This window comes from Periplaneta americana, chromosome 1, assembly GCF_040183065.1.
Source record: "Periplaneta americana isolate PAMFEO1 chromosome 1, P.americana_PAMFEO1_priV1, whole genome shotgun sequence".
Lineage (NCBI taxonomy): Eukaryota > Metazoa > Arthropoda > Insecta > Blattodea > Blattidae > Periplaneta > Periplaneta americana.
Window position 1 is genome coordinate 14374141 of NC_091117.1, and position 21247 is coordinate 14395387.

Genomic DNA, 21247 nt, shown 5'->3' on the forward strand with positions numbered 1-21247 from the left:
CACCTCATTCTAGTGCCGAGGTCATGGAAAGCATGGGGCTCTACCTCCATGCTCCCCAAGTGCCTTCACGGCATGTTACGGGGATACCTTTTACAGATTAAAATAGTTCACTTCCAAAAGATAGAGGATGAAAGAAAGAATCTAAAAATAATGTAGTTAAATTTAAAAATGAAAGAGAAGCATCCAAATGGAAGATCAAAAAAAAGGAAAACTTATAAAAGAATGAGGATATAATTGGAAGGATACATCAAAAGAAAAATGCTGGGGAAACAGAATCATATGGAGGCATATTTGTTATTGACCTTTCAGAAGGATACAATGAAAAGGAAGATGAAAATGACGGAGTTAACTGGACATTAAATGTAACTAACAATAACACAATAATAATGCCCCTAAATTCTTAATTTTAATATATCGCTGGCTAAATGTTACTTCAACCATTAAAGAGTCTGTGGCAATTCTGAAAAATCATTTATACGGAATATCATAATACCCCCCCCCCTTTTCTATTCGTTAGTGTGTGATTGTTACAAATATATGTACAAATTTATTATTTCTTAAACTTAAGCTCCTAGTTCACATTTAAATTTGGCTCATCTATCTTACTGTAATCATTACTATTCTTATATGTGTGTTATTCTGTGTTTTTGGCAACCCAGGATGCCTGGGCAGACTATTTCTTGAAATAAATTATATATATTCTGACATAGACATAGAACCTTGTAATATTGAGCCAGCGATATTTAATTGAGTTATGATACTTAGTCAAATCTTTTCAAACCAGACCTACCTTGGACACTTGAGTGTGGAATTGAGACATATCATTTCCTAAGAGTGATCCAAACTTGCCCAGTGTCTCCTTGTGCCAGGAATCATACTTCAGTGACACCTTGCTCTGAACTTTGGCATAGTCAATCACAACAGGACCGAACTCACGGCGAGTGTCTGATGTGTCGAACGTAGTACGTGACTTTCTGTAACAATCAAATTAATTTTATATAAATAACATTTTTTGTACAGTTAGTCTAAAAATTATATATTGCCTGAAATATTGGCGAGTTCTTTCTGCTGAGAACTTGGTTCACAAGATGAATTTAAAATCATCCCATTGTTTCAGCAGTACTAGTTACGAGGTTCAAATTTTATCCACACTTTACTTATCAATCAATCTTCCTAATGTATCCAGCTGTTTGCTGACAACATAAAGTCCACTATAGTCCACTGTAGTCTATTCAGTTATTGTTTTTCAAGAGAAATGAGGGGTATTTTGATCGGCGTTCATTATAGATGCCTGTTGCTATAGCCAGAGTTGGGGTGTAGTCAATATATACTGCAGGGCTGTGTCTTCTGCAACTGGTACTGATGATTTTAATTTACTTCTTTTGTGGTTTATGGATGGACAGTAAACCCTCTCGTGGGTACTCACCTTGTCGTGGTGAGGGGGCTTAAACTTGTTGTTTAAGCTAACAAGTAACAAAGAGGTACCCACATAAGCTGCAGTAACACCAACGCTGTCCCACTATATTTTTCACTGCTTATGATTCATGGAGTCCCTCAGTGTAAAATTCTCCGGAGGTAAAATAGTCCCTCAATCGGATCTCCGGGTAGGGACTGCACTCAGAGATGCCAAGAATCGTACTAAAGTACTTATTTGGAACACCAAAAGTCACACCGTCCAGTCAATCAGAGCCAAATTTAATATTGAAAAGAACCCTTTACTTATGATCATAACACAGAAAATTCAAACTCAGTTACCGTATTTACTCGAAAATAAGATCCCATCGATTATAAGACCTTCCTAATTTTTCAAAATATTATTTTACAAAAATACTTTGTATACAAATATTATACCCATAAGAAAATATTGGTATAGAATTCTAGTGCCATATTCTAAATGAGACAGAAACTAAGTTTTACAGAAAATCGTTGTCAAGAGAATACAATAGATCCCTAAGTCAATAGAGAATGGTATGTGGAATACTGTTAGGTTCAGTCCAAGGACAAACTTCACTCTCTTTCAATAATTTTTAGTAAAAACAATGAGATTGCAGGAGAGTGGAAGCTGGACGTTCCGTTTATCCTTACTACTTGATCATGCCCTTTAGTATTACAGCTTATAAAATCAGTAACTACTGCTAGTCTTATGCTTGAGTTAGTGCTTTCAAGTGCCTTGTGCGATTCAGATCAACACAAGAAAATGAATTTATTTATTTATTGGGTTATTTTACGATGCTGTATCAACATCTAGGTTATTTAGCGTCTGAATGAAATGAAGGTGATAATGCCGGTGAAATGAGTCCGGGGTCCAGCACCGAAAGTTACCCAGCATTTAGACGTATTGGGTTGAGGGAAAACCCCGGAAAAAACCTCAACCAGGGAACTTGCCTCGACCGGGATTCGAACCGGGCCACCTGGTTTCGCGGCCAGACGCGCTGACCGTTACTCCACAGATGTGGACAAGAAAATGAATTCCCGGAAAACTTTCATTGTAGTCATTTATAAAATTTGACAGCACTCAATGACCACTTGACAATAGTATTTAATAAATTACATTTTTATTTAGTACAAAAGTAAAATTAAAACTTTATTTTACATAAAAACATACTTGAGATTTGAGACATCCTAAATATGAAGCCACATTATTTATGTGTATGTGATTTCAAAGCAGTTCAATTTGAAATTTTCCTTACAACTTACTTGATATCATTCAGACACTTCATCCACAGATTGATGTCCTCTCCCAGCTTACCATACAGATTATCGGGCTGCAGATCCCACAAGGACTGGTACTGCAACCACTCGCCCACATAAGTGTGAACCTGCAACAAGTAACAAATATCTCAATGTTTTCCGTCTATTCTGTACAAGTAAAAATAGATTTAGAACCATGAAAATCCATCGCATTTCACATGTGCCTTTAAGAATGAGAATTATACTGTATACATAGTAATTGCATAGTAATTAACTATTACTGAATTTTATGCTACTTTACTTCAACCAAGAAATTCAGCAGTGGCAGGCAGCCTTCTGCCTTCTGACCAGGCATGATTATTTGGCAGCTCATTTATATAGAATCGACATCTCCCTCTCACCTAATTGTGTATTATGTGAAAAGGACGTAATCATGGATAAGCTCCACCTAAAAAAATGCGAAGCTTTTCCTGTTCATCTCAACATCACAGAAAAATACTGGACTGCAAGACGGCTGATGGCTTCATTGCCATGATACCAGACCATTGTCTACCAACCAACTGACTTATTTATTTATAACTCAGAATTTGAATATGTTACAAAACATGCCCATTAACGCAATTCTGCCTGTTTTTCCAAATAGAGAAATTAAATTTAATGGAATATAAAGTATGAGTTCTTCGAAGTAGAATTAAATGGAGATTGTTTATATGATCAGCTTTGTTGTAGAAAGGATATTTTAAGTCATAAAGTTTATTCTGTTGGTAGTGCTAGCCAGAAATGGGTGGCAATTCCTTCTGGATGTAGACTTAAGTGGGTTAGGTACAGCTTACAACAGTAAAAGTTTGGAAATACTGGTATTCTACTTTTTTCCCCCCTCCATTACTGTATCTTGCACAATAATGAAAATTAGTATGTGTAAAACACTGTTGTTCTGCTATAAAAAAATATTTTTACAATCTAAAACAATTATTTATATATATATATATATATATATATATATATATATATATATATATTTTTTTCAGAATTCAAACTGGTGGCAGTTCACTGTGCAGTGATGAAGTGTTTCCCTAGTAACTCAAAAACTATCCAACATTCTGTGATGAAATTTTTTGTGTGTATTTACGCATGTCATATCTACAATATTATGCAAAATCACTTCTATACCTTTGGTAGGTTGTGTGATAATAAATTCATTTAAAAAAATGGTGAAATATCAGTATTTTCTTCTAACACTAAAAAAAAAAAATATTATTCATTAAGGAATGTAGTTAAAAGAGCATGATGTTGCAAACATGAGTTCCAGCAATAAAATAAAAGAGAGAGAACATGAAAAAGTTAAGAAGTACATGAGTTACGAGGGAAATGCTTCATCACTGCACAGTGATTTTTTTAAATCGTAAAAATATTTTTTTCAAATAACAGAAGGACAGTGTTTTACACTTACAAATTTTCATTATTGTGCAAAATACAGTAATGGAGGAAAAAAGTTGAATATTTCTAAAAATTTTACTGCTGTAAGCTGTACCTAACCCCTTAAGAGGATTCAGTGTGCCAAGTTTAGAAACCCTTATGTTTTGACATGTGTTTTCCAGGATCAAATGTGCATACAAAGGTGTTTCCACTCCTAAATAACAAACGAAGTGATACATGTAACACATGTTCAAATGAACTAATCAAAGCATTTTTATTTTCAAAACCTGCCAACCTGCATATAAGAAATAATAGGACTTGAGGAAGAAAGTAGCAATATATACTTTTGTTGATCGATGGAACTATCATAGAGCCAATTGGCTAGTATATATCCATCGATTCATAGAGTCATTCAACCTAAGAGCCAACTGGCTAGTCTCTGATATTGAGACAACTCATCATGCCTAAGGTTTTTCCGTGGTTTTCCTAAGGCGCTAAGACAAATGTCGGGATGAGCCCTAAAAGAAATGGGCCATGGACCTGCACTCATATCCCCATGATTCTCCCTAATTACTCTAAATTAATTAACAATTACATCTCTCCCCTCTCTTCGTAATTGAGCCATCATATAGCCAAATGGCTTCTCTCAAAATTGAGACGATTGAACAAGGCTCATGACAACAATCACCTCCTACATAATAGCCAAATTGGCTAGTCTCATATATGAGACAACTCATCTTACCTGAGGTATCCCGTGGTTTTCCTCAGGCGTAAGACAAATGTCGGGATGAGCCCTATAAGAAATGGGCCACAGACCTATATGCCCTTCCCCATATATATTCCCCCCTTTTTTATAAACGATGTATGCCCTAGTTCAGATACTATAAATTGTCTATTAAATATACAAGGTCACTCAATTAGTCGCAAATTGAAAGGACAGGGACCTCTCAAATTGCAGATTTAGATTTCACGGCGCTTCTTCCGACGGCCTTCACATGCTTTGTCATCGAACAACAGATGACAGCGTCTGGCCATCCTAACGGCAAACACCAGTCAACTCCTCCTCGCCCCGTTCTGTGATCACTTGATCAAATCTCAGTCCCCCTCGCGTATGTGGTACCTAAGAGGTTATGTCCAATTTTGGCTTCCCCTTCAAAATTTTCTAGAGCTCCTTCAGGGGAGCAGTGTAACCCGGAGTGAGACTAGTGGCCAACAGGCTTCCCCCAACCCCTTGCAAGGACGCGTTTTGCGTACCTTTTAAATTTGACCTCCCAATTCCCTTTCGATTTTTTCGATTTTTCGATGGCGTCGAGATCACTGAGGAAGAAAGTGAAGATAAGGGAAACTGAGGATGAGGAAGTATGAAGTAAGGCAGGAATGGAGGTAGGAAAGTAACAAAGGATATGAAGGAACTTTGCTTGCAAGACCAGTGCTGAACAAGGATGCAAACCTGTTTGATCTTGTTCTCGATGGCTTCATATGCTGACTCCAGAATTACACAGCCTTGAGGCAGTTTGGTGAGCAGATTGCGGTATGTCTGCGATGTGGGGCGGTCTAGCCCAACTTGATAGCGTGAGCTCTGGAGCCGTGTCTGAGATGTCACAATCGCTTGCCATGCAAACAGCTGCTGCATGATCTGGAATCTCGCCTCTTCGATGCTGGGATACAAGTACATGATCTGGTTTGTGATGCGCACCTCGTGCACCATTGTTTGAATCTGTAAGCACAAAAGAAATCATGATTTAAAATAAATACTCAAAATGAAACTACTCACAAAAAGTCAAATTGAATTATTTAAGCTAAATTATTATCAGTCTTACTAATAAACAGTGTATAGTTTTTACACGAGGCTTATGCAGAGTTGAGACAGAAAACGTTACTAATAAACAGTGAATACGCTATGGACGTATAAACAGTCTGTAACTATACAATGGGAATTCCTTTGAAGTAGTTATATACACGAAACCCCTTGTTTAAGCGTTGTATATAGCGAAAAAATGGCCGCCCCTCTAACAGCTGTTCGTATCGACTATCATTTTATGATGATGGTTACCTTGTAACCACAGAAGAACAAATCAAAGATCATAGAATTATTAGAATAATATTGCTGTAGCCTGTACTCTTTGACCAAAATGTAGTGTGGTAGTCGATTAGAGCCAGTTGTACTATCGATATTTAACACGCCACACTAGAGCGCTCTACTGGATGCAATAAAGAACCTCAGATATTCTATTACCTTTCGTAACGAAGTAATGACGAAACTATGACGTAGCTGTGTAACAGTTATGCTGTTATAAACGACGTATGTAGTGATTATTAGCAAGGAATTTACACATGACTTATAAACGAGCTACTCATTGTACAAGTATAAGACAGTTAAACATCTGTATATAGAGTTTTTATTAGTAAGACCGTATGAGTATACTGATTGTAATTTACTATTTTGTCCACTTTCGATTAAAACAGTTTTCCATAATTGTGATAAAATACTGTTTGGTGGTAGGTTTCCACAGACGACTTTCGTTTCCCCTACTCATTATTCCTCCATTAATCACCATAATCCAGAGCCTTCTTCAGTAACAAGCTGGAGCCTTAGTCGGCAACACTGTAATTAACTGTCAAGCGGAGGCCTACGATCCATAACACGTGTTTGTGCTAATGCCGATTTTCAATGTAAATTAATGTTACAATATAAGTGTGTGTCGATGGAATTATGTTCGCGATCGTACTGAACGTTAATTGTTGATGTATTATAAACTATGTGCGTGTTGGTGATAAAAACAAGACAATAAATGAAAATATGGCTGCTAGTCTTTGGCAATTTTTACGGTTATTAATAATGACAAAGTGATTTACATTTCTTCTAAATATTAAATATTGTATAAATTACATTTTTATAGTCTTACTTGTGGTTTATGTTTTATCTGAATTCTAGCCAAATTGTTGGATCTCGCCTGCTATATCTATGAAGATATACCGTTGATTTTCAAGTTCATTATAAACAGCTGTTTTGTGATCCCATAAATATTGCAGTTTTGTTGAAGATTCGGAGTGCCTGCTATACGTCAGAACTACCTATAATTTGAAGATGCATACACTGGCTTTGTTGGTTTTCAAGGTTTGTTCATTAATATTATTTCTTTTGTAATAAATTAGTTATAAACATGTTTGTTTTCACTTCGTATTTACAGGATTTAAAGTTGACTGAGTTTACGCTAATTGGCACATACTTTAATAGATAATGATGTGTTTTGTTACGTATTATGTTGAAGGTATGTTTCTCCATTTTTTCATAGATCTTCATACTTGGCCTTGGCCTATTTAAAATTATATTTAAAAAAATGTGTAACAAAAGTATTGTTATGGTGACTGGCGAGGTTCAAACTAAAACTCGCTTTCTGGGCATCTGAAATACTTATAGAAAAGCACGACAGATAATCACATGAAATTAAAATGTATATGATATCCTAGACCTTTCACGTCAGAGATGAAACAACAAAGTGGCAAAACATTGTCAATTTACTACCCACATAATGGTTAATTGATTGGAATAGGGTATTGCGAAAGTACGTCGTTATTTTATTTATTTTTGGTACAAGTAACATTTCTTTAAGTATTTATTTATTTTCCCTTGTACCATCAATAAAAAAACACGTATGCTTTTAATTTTTTAAAGTTATAAGTGGCTGTATTCTGAAACTCAAAATACCATTTCGGATTCTGCAATAAATTACGTACATCAATACACTGAATCTTGATCATATTCACTTAGTTTTGTATCAATTAATGTCGAAAATGTACATGTGACAACGAAATCAGAGCACTAAAAGTCAAACGTCATGCCTTTATTTCACCTCCACCCATCTCCACTCAGCGTTGCCAAACCTACCCATGCTCCAGCTTGTAACTGAAGATGGCTCTGCCATAATCACATTGATGTGCTGTAGACTGACAGTAAAGAGTCTACAATTACAGCACATTCCTCTCTGAAAGGGAAGCTTGGATGAATGGCACTGATTGATGTTTAATTTTAGTAAAACTCTCATAAAAGAAACATTATTTCACTTACTTGCGGGTCACCTCCGGGCTTGTGTGTGGGTTGTGCAGGAGCATCAGTGTCCATGCTCAGGTCGATCTCTTTCTTGGTGCCATTCAGGGCATTTGTCCAAGCCTGGATACCAGACTGAAGACGTGCAGCAAGATTCTTCTCAACCTGCGTAAACATGAAATGTACGTGTTAAACTGGATTGGACTGCAAAGGATGGAGGGTGTGACAAGCCCATACATGCGTAGGCCACTCATGTGCTTGTTGTGCTACCTTCTTAGCAGCTCCTCAGTGACTCAAGTCATCCAAGACAATGGACTTGATGCTAGAAACCAGAGGGATGCTGATGTCAGACCAAACGCTTCGCAGTACAGATGTCCTTAATTTTGCGACAACAGGACAGTGAGAGAGAATCTGTTGTTTCGTTTTCTAATTTGTACCCACAACAGTCAGCTAAACTCATTCTATTATACAAATGCTTACAACTTAAAAATTGGAGAAAAAGTGTCATAGAAATGAAAAATTAAATTTCTACACTAATTTACGTGACAGAACTAAATCAATACGCAGAATTCTTCCCCTATTCACTGAGAAGTCACAGTCAAATGCACAAAGCCAAAAAATAAAAAATGATAATTAAAAGTGATATTTCAATTAATGATTGATTAAAAATTGAAATATTTTTTATTTTGAAAATATTGGATCTAATGAGCTGAGATTTTGCATGTTACTTTCCATGTGTATATTAAACTTTTTCTCCAAATTTGAAAAAGATTGGTCAAATAGGAAAAAAAGTTCCAAAATATAATTGAGTGTCCCCTTAAAGCAATAAGTCCTACATATATCTTGTTTGCTAAAAACAAAATGTTAAAAAACTCTACAGCTGAATACATGTAATAAGCAGAAGTGATTTTATTTAAAACACATGTTCAAAATTCAAACAAATTAAAAAATGAGAAATTAAGAAGAAAAATAGAGGACATAAAAAAAAAACTTCTTCCTTCTGCTATCACCCCTCTCATATTCTGAAAACAGAAGGAAGAAGAAGAAGAATAAAGTGTATAAGATTTGCTGATGATATGGCGTTGTTAACAAAAGAGGAGATGATACTAAGAGATACACTATTGGAGCTAAATGACAGTTGTGAGCAATATGGGATGAAGATAAATGCAAACTAGATGAAGACTACGGTTAAGGGGTTAGGTACAGTTTACAGCAGTAAAATTTTTGGAAAAAAAATTCCACATTTTTTTTTTCTGCATTACTGTATCTTGTACAATAATGAAAATTGGTATGTGTAAAACACTGTCCTTTTGCTATATGAAAAAAAATATTTCTGCGATTAAAAAAAAAATGTTTATAAATTTTTTTCAAAATTCAAAATGATGGCAGTTCACTGTGCAGTGATGAAGCATTTCCCTCATTACTCAAACTTGTTAACTTTTTCATGTTCTCTCTCTTTTATTTTATTGCTGAAACTCATTTGTATAATACCATGCTCTTTCAACAACATTACTTAATACATATTATTTTTTATTTTGTGTTAGAAGAAAATACTGATATTTGACCATTTTTTTAAATGAATTTTTTTATCAATCTATAAAGGTATAGAAGTGATCTTGCATCATATTGTAGATATGACATGCATGAATATATAGAAAAAATTTCATCACAGAATGTTGGATAGTTTTTGAGTTATGTGAGAAAAGCTTTATCACTGCACAGTGAACTGAATTTAAAAAAAAATAAAATAAAAAAAAAGGTAAATAATTTTTTTTAATTGTAAAAATATTTTTTTCATATAGCACAAGGACAGTGTTTTAGACAGACAAATTTTCATTATTGTACAAGATACAGTAATGGAGGAAAAAAATGTTGAATATTTAAAAAAGTTTACTGCTGTAAGCTGTACCTAACCCCTTAAAGAAAAAGAAGACAAATGTGAGAATTAGAAATAGGCAGTACAACAAGTGAACAGCTTCAAATACTTGGGGTGTACAGACCTAGAAACAAAATTTGGGTCACCTGAATTTTCCAAGTTCCAGTTATAACAAACTGCGCATGCTCAGTCTGGGTCTGTACATTAAATAATAATGTGCTGCAATGACAAAGGAAGCTTTTAATAGAAAAGAGGCATTTTCTGCAGACCTCTGGAAAAAAGAACTAAGGAAAAGACTAGTAAAGTGCATTGTGTGGAGTGTGGCATTGTATGGGGCAGAAGCACGGACATTACGACAAAGTGAAGAGAAACGATTAGAAGCATTTGAAATGTGGATATGGAGAAGAATGGAGCATGTGAAGTGGACAGAGAAAATAAGAAATGAAGCTCTGTTGGAAAGAGTGGGTGAAGAAAGAATGATGCTGAAACTGATCAGGAATTGATTGGGTCACTGGCTGAGAAGAATCTGCCTACTGAAGGATGCACTGGAAGGAATGGTGAATGGGGGAAAAGTTCAGGGTAGAAGAAGACATTAAATGATACACAATATTATGATATACGGATCGTATGCGGAGACTAAGAGGAAGGCAGATAAGGGAGAAGATTGGACAATGCTGGGTTTGCAGTGAAAGATCTGTCCTCTGGCAAAAAGAATGAATGAATGAATACACAGAGCTTAAAAAGATCAATATTTTGACAGGCGGTAGTATTGATCAAAACAAGAAAACAAAGTCGAATAAACATGGATCCTAAAATTAATTATCTTCCGAGATATGAGTACTTGTTTATCAACATCATAGGAGAAGTTCAACGTAGTTTCCACATTAAAAAAAAAAAAAACATTCAATATTTTGAGAGGTGGTAGTATTCATAAAAACAAGAAGAAAAAAAAAGTCTAATAACCATGCGTTCTAAATTAAATTTTGTACGAACAAAAGTTTTGAAATTTGTATTGTAAGTACAGCATATCTTCTAATGTAAGCTCTTTGCTTGTTTCTTATTGGTTACTGCAGAGATCAAATTACTGCACATCTTATCTCTTTATTTCCTGCATTTCCGATATGATACTGTATACCCAGTGTGATTCGACTCATTTCTGTTGAAAGATGGAAAATGGTATTTTAACAAAATTGAACTTGAGATTATTTTTTTTAGTAGGTTGTTTTACGACGCTTTATCAACAGCTTAGGTTATTTAGCGTCCAAATGAGATGGTGATAATGCCGGTGAAATGAGTCCGGGGTCCAGCACCGAAAGTTACCCAGCATTTGCTCATATTGGGTTGAGGGAAAACCTCAACCAGGTAACTTGCTTCACCCAGGAATCGAACCCGGGCCACCTGGTTTCGCGGCCAGACACGCTAGCCGTTACTCCACAGGTGTGGACTTTGAGATTAATAAGTCACCAGAACATAGTGAACAACAAATTCACGAAATCTACAGTTCACAAAGGAAAAAATTTGAACGACAAAGAATATTAAGAATTCTGAGTTATTAAATGACCTATGTGTAAACACAATGCGCAACTATAGTTGCACAATTAAAAGCTGCATGCAATTTAAGTTGCACCATGAACGAGTACCTTAAGGAAGTGGCAAAATAAAACAGGATAACATTTGACATTTAGAAAACTATCACAGTAACTTTTAAAAAATTGTTTAAAACTACAGTATGATAGCAAACAAAATGTAACACCTATTTTGTCAGAAAGACCGATACACTTTCATAAAATTAGTTAATGAATTCCTATTTTACTTTCCAATGAAAATGTAACACATTACTCTCTGCTGTGGAGTAGAATCATATACAACACAAAAGAGCATTTACCTCTTCGTCCAGACGAGTGACCCAGATGTGGAGATTGGAATACTGTCGCAGACTGAGGTCATCAACAGCATGTTGGATTTTACCCAGAATGTCAGCAAATGTATTGGCAGAGTAAGGGCAGGTCTCGATAGAGCGGACATCTACATCAAGTTGTTCCTCTACAACCAGGAGGTCTTCAACTTTCTCTTGGAAGCTGAATACAACTTCTGCCAATCGCTGGACGTACGGGTCTAACTTATAACTCTCCCACACCAATGCAATTCCCTGTACAACACACACAATTCATTAATATACACATTTTTAAATCTACTGCAAACAAAGTGCACAAATTTTAGCATATCCTCACGAATAAGCCATAATCAATCAATCTTCTTAATGTATCCAGCTGTTTGCTGACAACAAAGTCCACTATAGTCCACTGTAGTCTATTCAGTTGTTGTTTTTCACGAGAAATGAGGGGTATTTTGATCGGTGTTCATTATAGATGCCTCTTGCTAGTAGCCAGAGTTGGGGTGTAGTCAATATATACTGCAGGGCTGTGTCTTCTGCAACCAGTATTGATGAGTTTAATTTAGTTCTTTTGTGATTTATGGATGGACAGTATAAAAGAATGTGTTCCGGATCTTCATCATCAGTATTACGCCACAGACAAGTAGGATTATCAGAAATGTGAAATCGGTGTAGGTACAATTGAGTGACAATGTGACCTATTCTGGCTCTTGTTAAAAAGTTTGAACATATCTGGGCAAGTTTTTGTACATTTCCAGGTCATTTGGTTTCTTTTGTACAGACTGTAAAATTTTTCCTTTGTCAGCAGAGAGCCAATTGTTGATCCATAGGTTTGTAAAATGAGATTTTACTGAAGCAAAAGCACTGGATAGAGATATCACTTAAAGAGGTCTTGGTTGCAAATATGTTGCCTGTTTTGCAATATTATCGACTTTCTCGTTTCCAGGTATACCACATTGAAATGTTATTTCCTTTTGGAGTTCTTTTAGTTTACTTAGTTGTTTCTGAAGTGGAATAATTCTATGTGCATATAGGTTTGGTCCTCAAAATCTGTGCTTCAGTGGCTAGTCATGATAATATCTTTGAAAAATATTGGAGTGCAAGAGGTCAAATGACTTTATTGTCAAACACCTGGCATTAGACAACAACAACATATATGTTTGGTACATATTTAATTATATTAAATATAGTCCCCTTAGAGTCAGTAAGTATGCAAATAGATTTTTCAGAAATTTGAGTAACACACTGAAGAGCAGCATCAATAGCTAGCAATTCAGTGTCAAGACTGGAGGAGGATGAACATGGTATGAAATAACTTTCTTGATATTTTGGAATGTAATACCCTGCTCCTGATGTCCCATTATTAGGATTTAGAGACCCATCTGTATCAATTTGAAGGTGATCCTTATATGTGCTGCAGAGTAGTTCCATGGCATCTAACTTAAGACTGTATGGAGGATCATTTTTGGAAAGATTTCCTGGAATTTGTATGCTATGTTCTGGAATCACCCATTTCCATGGAGGAATTTCGTTCACAACTGGAGTTTTAGCAATGAGTGTGTCTGTGATATAGATGGGTATTTCTTCTTTTTTTATTTTATAGAAGTTACACAGGATATCATCTGACAGTTTGAAGAACATCTGAGATCTGGATAAGGCTTGCAATTTTAAATGTGGTTTTAGATCCTTTTGTAATATATAGTGTCTGATTGGTTGAATATTACATTCAATTTCTAGGGCAACAGTAACTCTACACATTAAGCTTACTAAACAATGACAACTGACTTACATCTGTGTTAGTCTGATGCCAATAGACACTTCAGCATAGACACACAACCTAACTCTCCTAACAGGATCAGGAATTACGTGTGCATTATTCTCATTTTATCAACCAGCAGGACATCATACAACAAATTTTGATGCGGAAATAATGGCTATTCATATCTCACTCCAACACCTACTATACAGAATAGATACATTTCAAAATGCTGTCATTCTCTCTGATTCTAAAGCAGCATTATATGCAATAAATTCATATAAAATGATGTCAATCCAAATTCAAGAATGTCACAAAATGATCCAACAACTTCAAAAACTACAGAAAAGAATTCAATTGCAATGGATACCTGCACATTGCGGAATTGCTGGAAATGAAACTACTGACTTTCTTGCCAAAAAAGGATCCAATTTAATTCAGAATACAAATACAAGCCTACCTTTTACATCCATCAAAAGACTAATTAAAAATAAATATAAAATCAAGCAAAACCAAGCACTATGTACCAAAGCCAAAGATAAAAAATGGAGCATTTAAAAAAAAAAAAAAACAGAAATTATTCCAGAAATCCCACGTAAATCTTCAGTAGCGAAATTCAGACTGCTTACAGAACACGATTATTTGGCCAAACACTTGAATAAAATAGGAATTTACACAAATCCAAATTGCCCTCTATGCAACAAAGAAGAAGAAATGACTGAAGATCATCTCATAACCTGTGAAGTTCTACCTGATGGATCCACCACAGAGAAATATTGGAGAGCAAGAACGCTAATGGCTTCGTTGCCAAAGCCCGGCATTAGATAACAACAACAACTTTCCGACTATTACTAAGAGAATGTCTGCCTGCACTAACTTCAAAATCTATCGTGTCAGAATTTTACTGCTTACCTCTGCAACGAGCATCTGAACTTCTCTTCGCATCCCAGCAACAAGAGGAATGATACTGGCTTTGTCTTCAATCTGAAAATCAATGTCATAAATCACCAACTCATACCGTGTTTGAAAATCTGAACTTTTACTTGCAAAAAGTGTATCGCCAATAATTTTCTTCAACACAAGTAAAAGTTCATATGATGCTTTCACACCAATTTAACATGCCTTCTTCACCACAGAAGCTGGATAAGAGTGTATGAATAACAGAAGCATAAAATGAAAACATGAAACAGAGGAAGCCGACATGGATGTGCAGAGATTTCATCACATTCTGACTCATTGTTCAGAGGGGAACTACACCGAATGGAGATGACATGATACAAGAATCCACACAATTTTTCAAGGTACACCGGAGTACACATAGTAGCAGCAATCCCTAACCTTGTAGTCGTGTGTTGTAATACATTAACATTGAGGATATTCTTTTCATTAAAACTGTCTATCCATACCATCTCCATTACATTATTAAGTAGCCATAAAAACAATGTTACAAACAGCAGCGATTTTGCTTTCATGTGCATGCAGTTTTATGATGCACCATTAGCAAGCAGAGATTTTAGAGGACTGATACTCTTTGGGCTGAATGGAACATCTAACATTAAAAACACGAGCTAGCTTTACCTTTAGACATCCAGAATTATCTACTAAAAGTATTATCTCATCTCTACTGTGAATTAAATCTACAATCAGACTATTAGGAAAGATACTGTTACATTAAAATAAGTAATATTATTTATTAATTTCACAGAATTTAATATGTATTTATCTTAATGAAACCATGCAGAGTAATCTGTAAGAGCAGAACTGCTGAAATTATAAACAAATTTTAACTGGCTCATAAGAAAGAGTACCGGTACACTCATAGCTTGAGTGTGATCTGTTTTACTAATGCCAAATTTTTCGCAAAATGAATTTCTGCAGTGCTGCATAGAAACCAAAAGTACCAGCCTTCTTAAAAGACAGCAAAGCAATGAAATGGAGTGTAGTCAATATGTATCTTTCAAAGACAAATATTAAAAAAATGAAACTAAAATTATTTTACAGGTATTTCACACAGAAAGAAACCACTGTAAATTAAATGCTTATATTTATCATTTTATAAGTTAATATATCAGCATTCGTAACATTATAAATTTGTATTTTCCTAAATCATGTACTAAAACATTACCATTTTTTTGGCTACACTCAAGAAGCTGCTCCTATTTCATTACGTTTTATGGCTACTTTGAAGCAACAGTCATTACATACAGACGAGGGCAGATACAAAATAAAGAAGAAATTATGAAACCTAGAAGATACAGCATCCAACTCACCTGACTGAGGCTGGTGGAATTTGTAATTAAATATTTAATAGTGTCATTCACAAATAAGATATAACCTATACCACAATATATACAACAGAGATCTCTGTTGCCACTATATTGGATTTTTTTATATAGGCGAGTGTAAAACAATTAATGACCACATAATATATTTGTATACATAATTTTATATATGAAGGTAAGAGGTACAGGTGTAGGATAAATATCTACCTTTAAAAATACAAGATAATTATAACTGTAAACAATTTATAACATTCTCTCTATAACTAGTGTTGCCAGATTTATAAAGAAACTTGATTGTTGGTCAACATTACTTAACAAAAATTAATTTTATTCATTTATTCATTCTAGTGTATTAAATAACTCAAGGAAAATTTAACTATATATGACAGTCAAATATTAAGTTTGCTTTTGTGGACATGCAATTACATTTTCTCAATTTTAAACAACAGCTTTTTGAATATTTTCCGGAATAAACTTAATTACAGAAGTCACAAACAGGTAGTGAAACCACTTTTAGAGAGTTATGTTAATAAGAATTTAAATGACTTCAAAAAAACACACCATTGGCTTTTTCCCCTGGAATTGCAAACATCACTTTTACGGTATGCTCCTTTAATACATTATTATTATGACGGTAGACCGTATATTCTCGGCGCTTTGGGGAACTTCCTGCGCGTCCAGCAGAAGAAAGGGGGCACAAGGAGTCGGCACGGATGTGACGAAGGGAGAGGGGGAAGTAAAGCAGCTGGTGACTGAGGGGAGAAATCCAGAGAAGTCTAGATAGGCGCCATCTTCTTGGCATCTGTAGATTGATCGCGAAATCGTACTCTCTGGAAACTATGGTTTAGTTATAAATAGGAGACACAAGTGAGCTGAGCAGTTGTTGTTGCAGTCATTGCTAGTTTTTGGACAGCAAGCCAGTCAATGTAGCAGTGAAGCCAGCTTCGAGACCGGAGTTCGACTTGAGTGTGTCCGTAACTGTGGGAGCATCCTGGCCAGTGGACTGTCGCCGGAAGTCCTGAGTTCGAGTGCAGTGGACCGCAGTTGGGGGACCTGAGTTCGAAGTTCAGTGAACTGACTCTACAAGTCCTGGGTTCGACTTTCTGTGAACTTGAGTGACTGAGCTATAGTCCCGACGCTGTTATTTCCGGTGTGACTCCGCCCCTTTGCTTACGTCTTAGAAAGTAAAGGCTCTATGAAGTCTAGGTAGGTAGTATCGTTCGCCATTTTTGTTCTCACATTGCCGAGCTACCATACGAGGAATCTATTTTCCGCACCGTTAAACATTATCATGTCGTAGCTCCTATGATAAATCAAACGCAATGTAATTCAGCAAATAGTTGAGCGGCAAATAACGTCTTCGTGTGTTTTCTGCGAACGCCAAAAAAAGAGTTAAAATGGTGGGCGATTATATTAAGTATTTATCGAGCACACGTTTAAATGTAGGCGACCTGCAACGCGATTGGCTGCCGGAAATTAGAGCGACGGGACTATAGAAGAACTAGCCAAGGCAAACGAACTGTGAACTGAGAACTGACAGTTTTGTGTTGTAAATAGTGCTTTGTGAATATTAGTTGAGATTAGCAGTACATTGTTGTTCTCAATAATCCAAGTGAATTGTCATTGTCGTCTGTGGAGTGCAATAACGAATACTGTGTTGCTGTGTGGAGTGGAAATCCCATTGTTGACGGCAGTGTTTAAATTAAATTGTAGAAAGTGATTACTGTTGTGAGAATAAAATTACATTATTGCTTTGTATTAAAGTTACATTATTATATGAATATATTGTTTATTACTCCATTACACTGTTTTGTTATTTGGAACGGATCCTGTTTTCAACCAGTTGCTTATCCCTCCCACCAGGTGAGTTCAGTGGAACACGCATCACCCGATCTGTAGATTTGACAACATTGTGCTTGCACTTTATTGGCTCTCGTAAAATGTCAGGAGATTTGGACTGCTGTAGATTCAAATGTGTTGTATGCAATAGATTGTTATATTTTCTTGTTGCAATCTAAAGTATATTTATTACTTATATAGCATATGATTTACTACAATAGGTAAAACGGAATTCCACTTGGATCTAAAGTTAAAGAAACTTAAAGCACTGATTCCTTCAGAGAGAAAACACTAATATTAAATCTTAGTGTGTACCGTACATATTTTTGCTTCCACCAGCCTCATCTGATCAAAAGAATTTTGTTAGTCTTCAGCCACAGATCAGAAAGGTGACTACAACAGACCAAGGGGGTCTACATCTCAATTCGTAACAGGTGTAGCCTTACAGAGAAGGCAAATTCTGAAGCTGCCACAAGCTATGAGGGTTGCATACACATTTCTCAACTCCCTGAGCAGATAGGTTAGTAAATACATAGAGAATCAGACAATTAGCAGTCCACAATCCACTTGCATTCTACCTTGAATGATGGACTATTTGGGGAGCTCCGGTTCGTGAGCTAGTTGTTGTAGGGAACCAGAAAAAACAAAAACACATTAAATTGGTTCCCAACACAATCACAAACACATAAACGACTATAAAAGCATAAGGACACACTGTTGTGTTACTTGTGTAGAAGGATCAATGCAACACTGCTTAAAGGCAAAAAACAAACTCAAAACGTACAATGAGTTCACCAACAGATTTACACGTTGTCTTTTATTCTGTCCAACACACAATTGTCGCTATTTTAAGCACTGTGTAAGTACAATAAAAGCAACTTCCTGAATTTCAAGAGAACATGATTTATCTTTAGTAGGTTATTTTACGACGCTTTATCAACATCTTAGATTATTTAGCGTCTGAATGAGTTGAAGGTGATAATGCCGGTGAAATGAGTCCGGGGTCCAGCACCGAAAGTTACCTAGCATTTGCTCATATTGAGTTGAGGGAAAACCCCGGAAAAAAACCTCAACCAGGTACCTTGCCCCGACCGGGAATCGAACCTGGGCCCACCTGGTTTCGCGGCCAGACGCGCTAACCGTTACTCCACAGATGTGGACAACATGATTTAAAAAGCAAGTTCACAGAATTTTACTAAGTAAATATTTATACAATTTTATTAAAGTTAGGACAAATTTATGAAGCATAAGAAAAACTATTCCCAGAATTTATGTTGCTATGTTCTGCATACAGTAGAACCTCTATTATCTGTGGTAATGAAGGGGATAGGCTAAACGGTTAATCGAGAAATTCGGATAATCCGTACCATGAAAGATTTTCGTAAATAACACTTCCGTAATTTCCTCCATAGACTTGTATTTAACACGCTAGATAGTGGATCAGAAGTTGACTAATTTAAGTCTAGTTGTCAACGATGAGTTTTTAAGGGCCAAGGAAACTTCTTGTAATGGCTGTTTGTGGAAATATATGAGTAGTGGATGTCTCGTGTTATAGATTTAAATGTACTTTATACACTACAATCTCGTATTCTGATGCGAGATGACCCACAGTTTCTCTTTTTCCAAACCATTCAATTAATTACATTTTTTTACACTTAGCACAACAAGATTTCTTTTGACACCTGTTGAAGACATTTTATAAAGATGTTATATAGTACGAGAATTCGAACAGTAGACCATACTGTGTAAGGAAAAAGTCTTGTAATAACATACAAAAAAAAAAATAATAACGTGCTAATACAATGTGCAGTAACATACTTCATATATTTCTCCAGAAGAAAAAAGATGGATAATCCACCAATTGATTAATATAGTGATGGATAATTGGGGTTCTACTGTAGTTTCAGAGTACAATAAAAGAAATGCATTAAAACCGAACATTTTAAAAAGCAAAATACGAGTATAGGCATATGTTATGTCAAAAGAAAAGCAGAATGAACTTTTTCTACTGTAGATGAGTAATATTTTACAGCATTTCATAGATTTGTTCTATCTTCGTTTTCAGCTGAAAAAGAAAAAAATGGATGAGAAAGGTATACTACTTACTGGATCAACTGCAAGAAAGAATGCCCTTCTTACGTCTTTCTCGTTCAACTGAAGACGAAGACAGAACCAATCTTTGAAACGCTGTTAGTTTTCTTTATATTTAAGTAGCAATTGAGAACGTCGAAACTGTTTCTCTTCTGAATTATCGATCATTTCTTTCTCCCTCATTCAGAACGTTGTGAGTTAGTTAAACTGTAACTGTGTCAGTAGGCAAACCACAAATCAGGTGGGTCACTTTTATTGCTCTTTTATAGAAATTCCAGACTTTCATGGATATATTATTAAAGTCTGCATGAATAATCAGAGTCATCTCTTCACAGGAAGCCCTAATCATAATCCAAGTAAATATTCACAGACTGCACAATTCTCCAGAAGAATACTGCTTAAACAGTACTGTGATACAAGTGTGGTAAGTGCATTATTACAGAATTAAGAAAAAGTTTGAAAAAACGAGACGAAGCCAAATTTTTTCTATTTCCGAGATTCTGTTAATGTACTTAACACACGTGTATTGCATACTAATTTCTAAACGATCGTCATTTAAATTATTAAACTAATTATCATAATAATAAGTATCAATTTCCTTTGTTAGTAAAAATTATTGCTATAAGAAATATTTGCATGTTATTGCTATGCACTATGTAGCTTCTCTTGTTTCAATGTTGTTTATTCAGGCAGTTAAATTTGAATATATTTGATTGAATAGTTTTATGAAAATCTGATGATGGTAGAAGCATTAGTTGACGTCCCAAAGGATGCAGATATTGAAGAGGCATGGAGAATCTGTTGTGCTGATTTAATACCGAAAAATTCTAAGAGAAGGTTTCCTTTGTGATCATATTACTTATCGCATAGTGGCATCATATTTGTTGACGTGAATATATCTACAAGACCCGACTATTACTAGGATGCCATCCCAGAAAGCCAACTGACATTTTCAGACCAGTTTTGTAGCAACTGTAATTTCTAAACTGTACACGACATCTTCCAATGAAATAAACGCCAATCGACTGGCGAAAGATCAATGTATCCAAAGAGATCTTGAATTAGAGTGGGTGACGTCACCTGACTACTGGGTGTTCAATTCAAAGTGTGTCATGGCTCGCTGTATGCTGTCATGTGGCTAGCTGATGAGCCTAGAGAATTCAATCTTCCTACACTTCCGCAGAGGCGTAGTACCTATGAGCCAGAGAAGTTGCCTAGCAAGTACGGCATTCATTCTGAAGAGTACTTACCGATATGTACGGTAACGCCGGTAGTGGCAGGAATGTGAACTGTTTGGAAACACGTACTGTCGGGATATGGGGAGAGGGTTAAGACGATTACTTATGTATTTGTT

At 35.6% G+C, this 21247-nt stretch overlaps 1 protein-coding gene across 8 annotated transcripts in view; it reads right to left on the reverse strand.

Moving 5' to 3' along the window:
- Dhc64C (dynein heavy chain, cytoplasmic) overlaps positions 1-21247 on the reverse strand; it is a 162187-nt gene that overhangs the window by 112496 nt on the left and 28444 nt on the right. For 4 of the 8 annotated variants that reach the window (XM_069838627.1, XM_069838658.1, XM_069838609.1 and 1 more), the window contains exons 13-19: positions 18381-18419; positions 14594-14665; positions 11917-12180; positions 8177-8320; positions 5558-5824; positions 2698-2819; positions 791-974 (exon numbers count right to left, since the gene is read on the reverse strand). In XM_069838627.1, coding sequence (XP_069694728.1) covers positions 791-974; positions 2698-2819; positions 5558-5824; positions 8177-8320; positions 11917-12180; positions 14594-14665; positions 18381-18419 — 1092 coding nt within the window. The remainder of the gene's footprint in view (positions 1-790; positions 975-2697; positions 2820-5557; positions 5825-8176; positions 8321-11916; positions 12181-14593; positions 14666-18380; positions 18420-21247) is intronic. The other 4 variants (XM_069838938.1, XM_069838772.1, XM_069838723.1 and 1 more) reach the window with 1 other exon arrangement.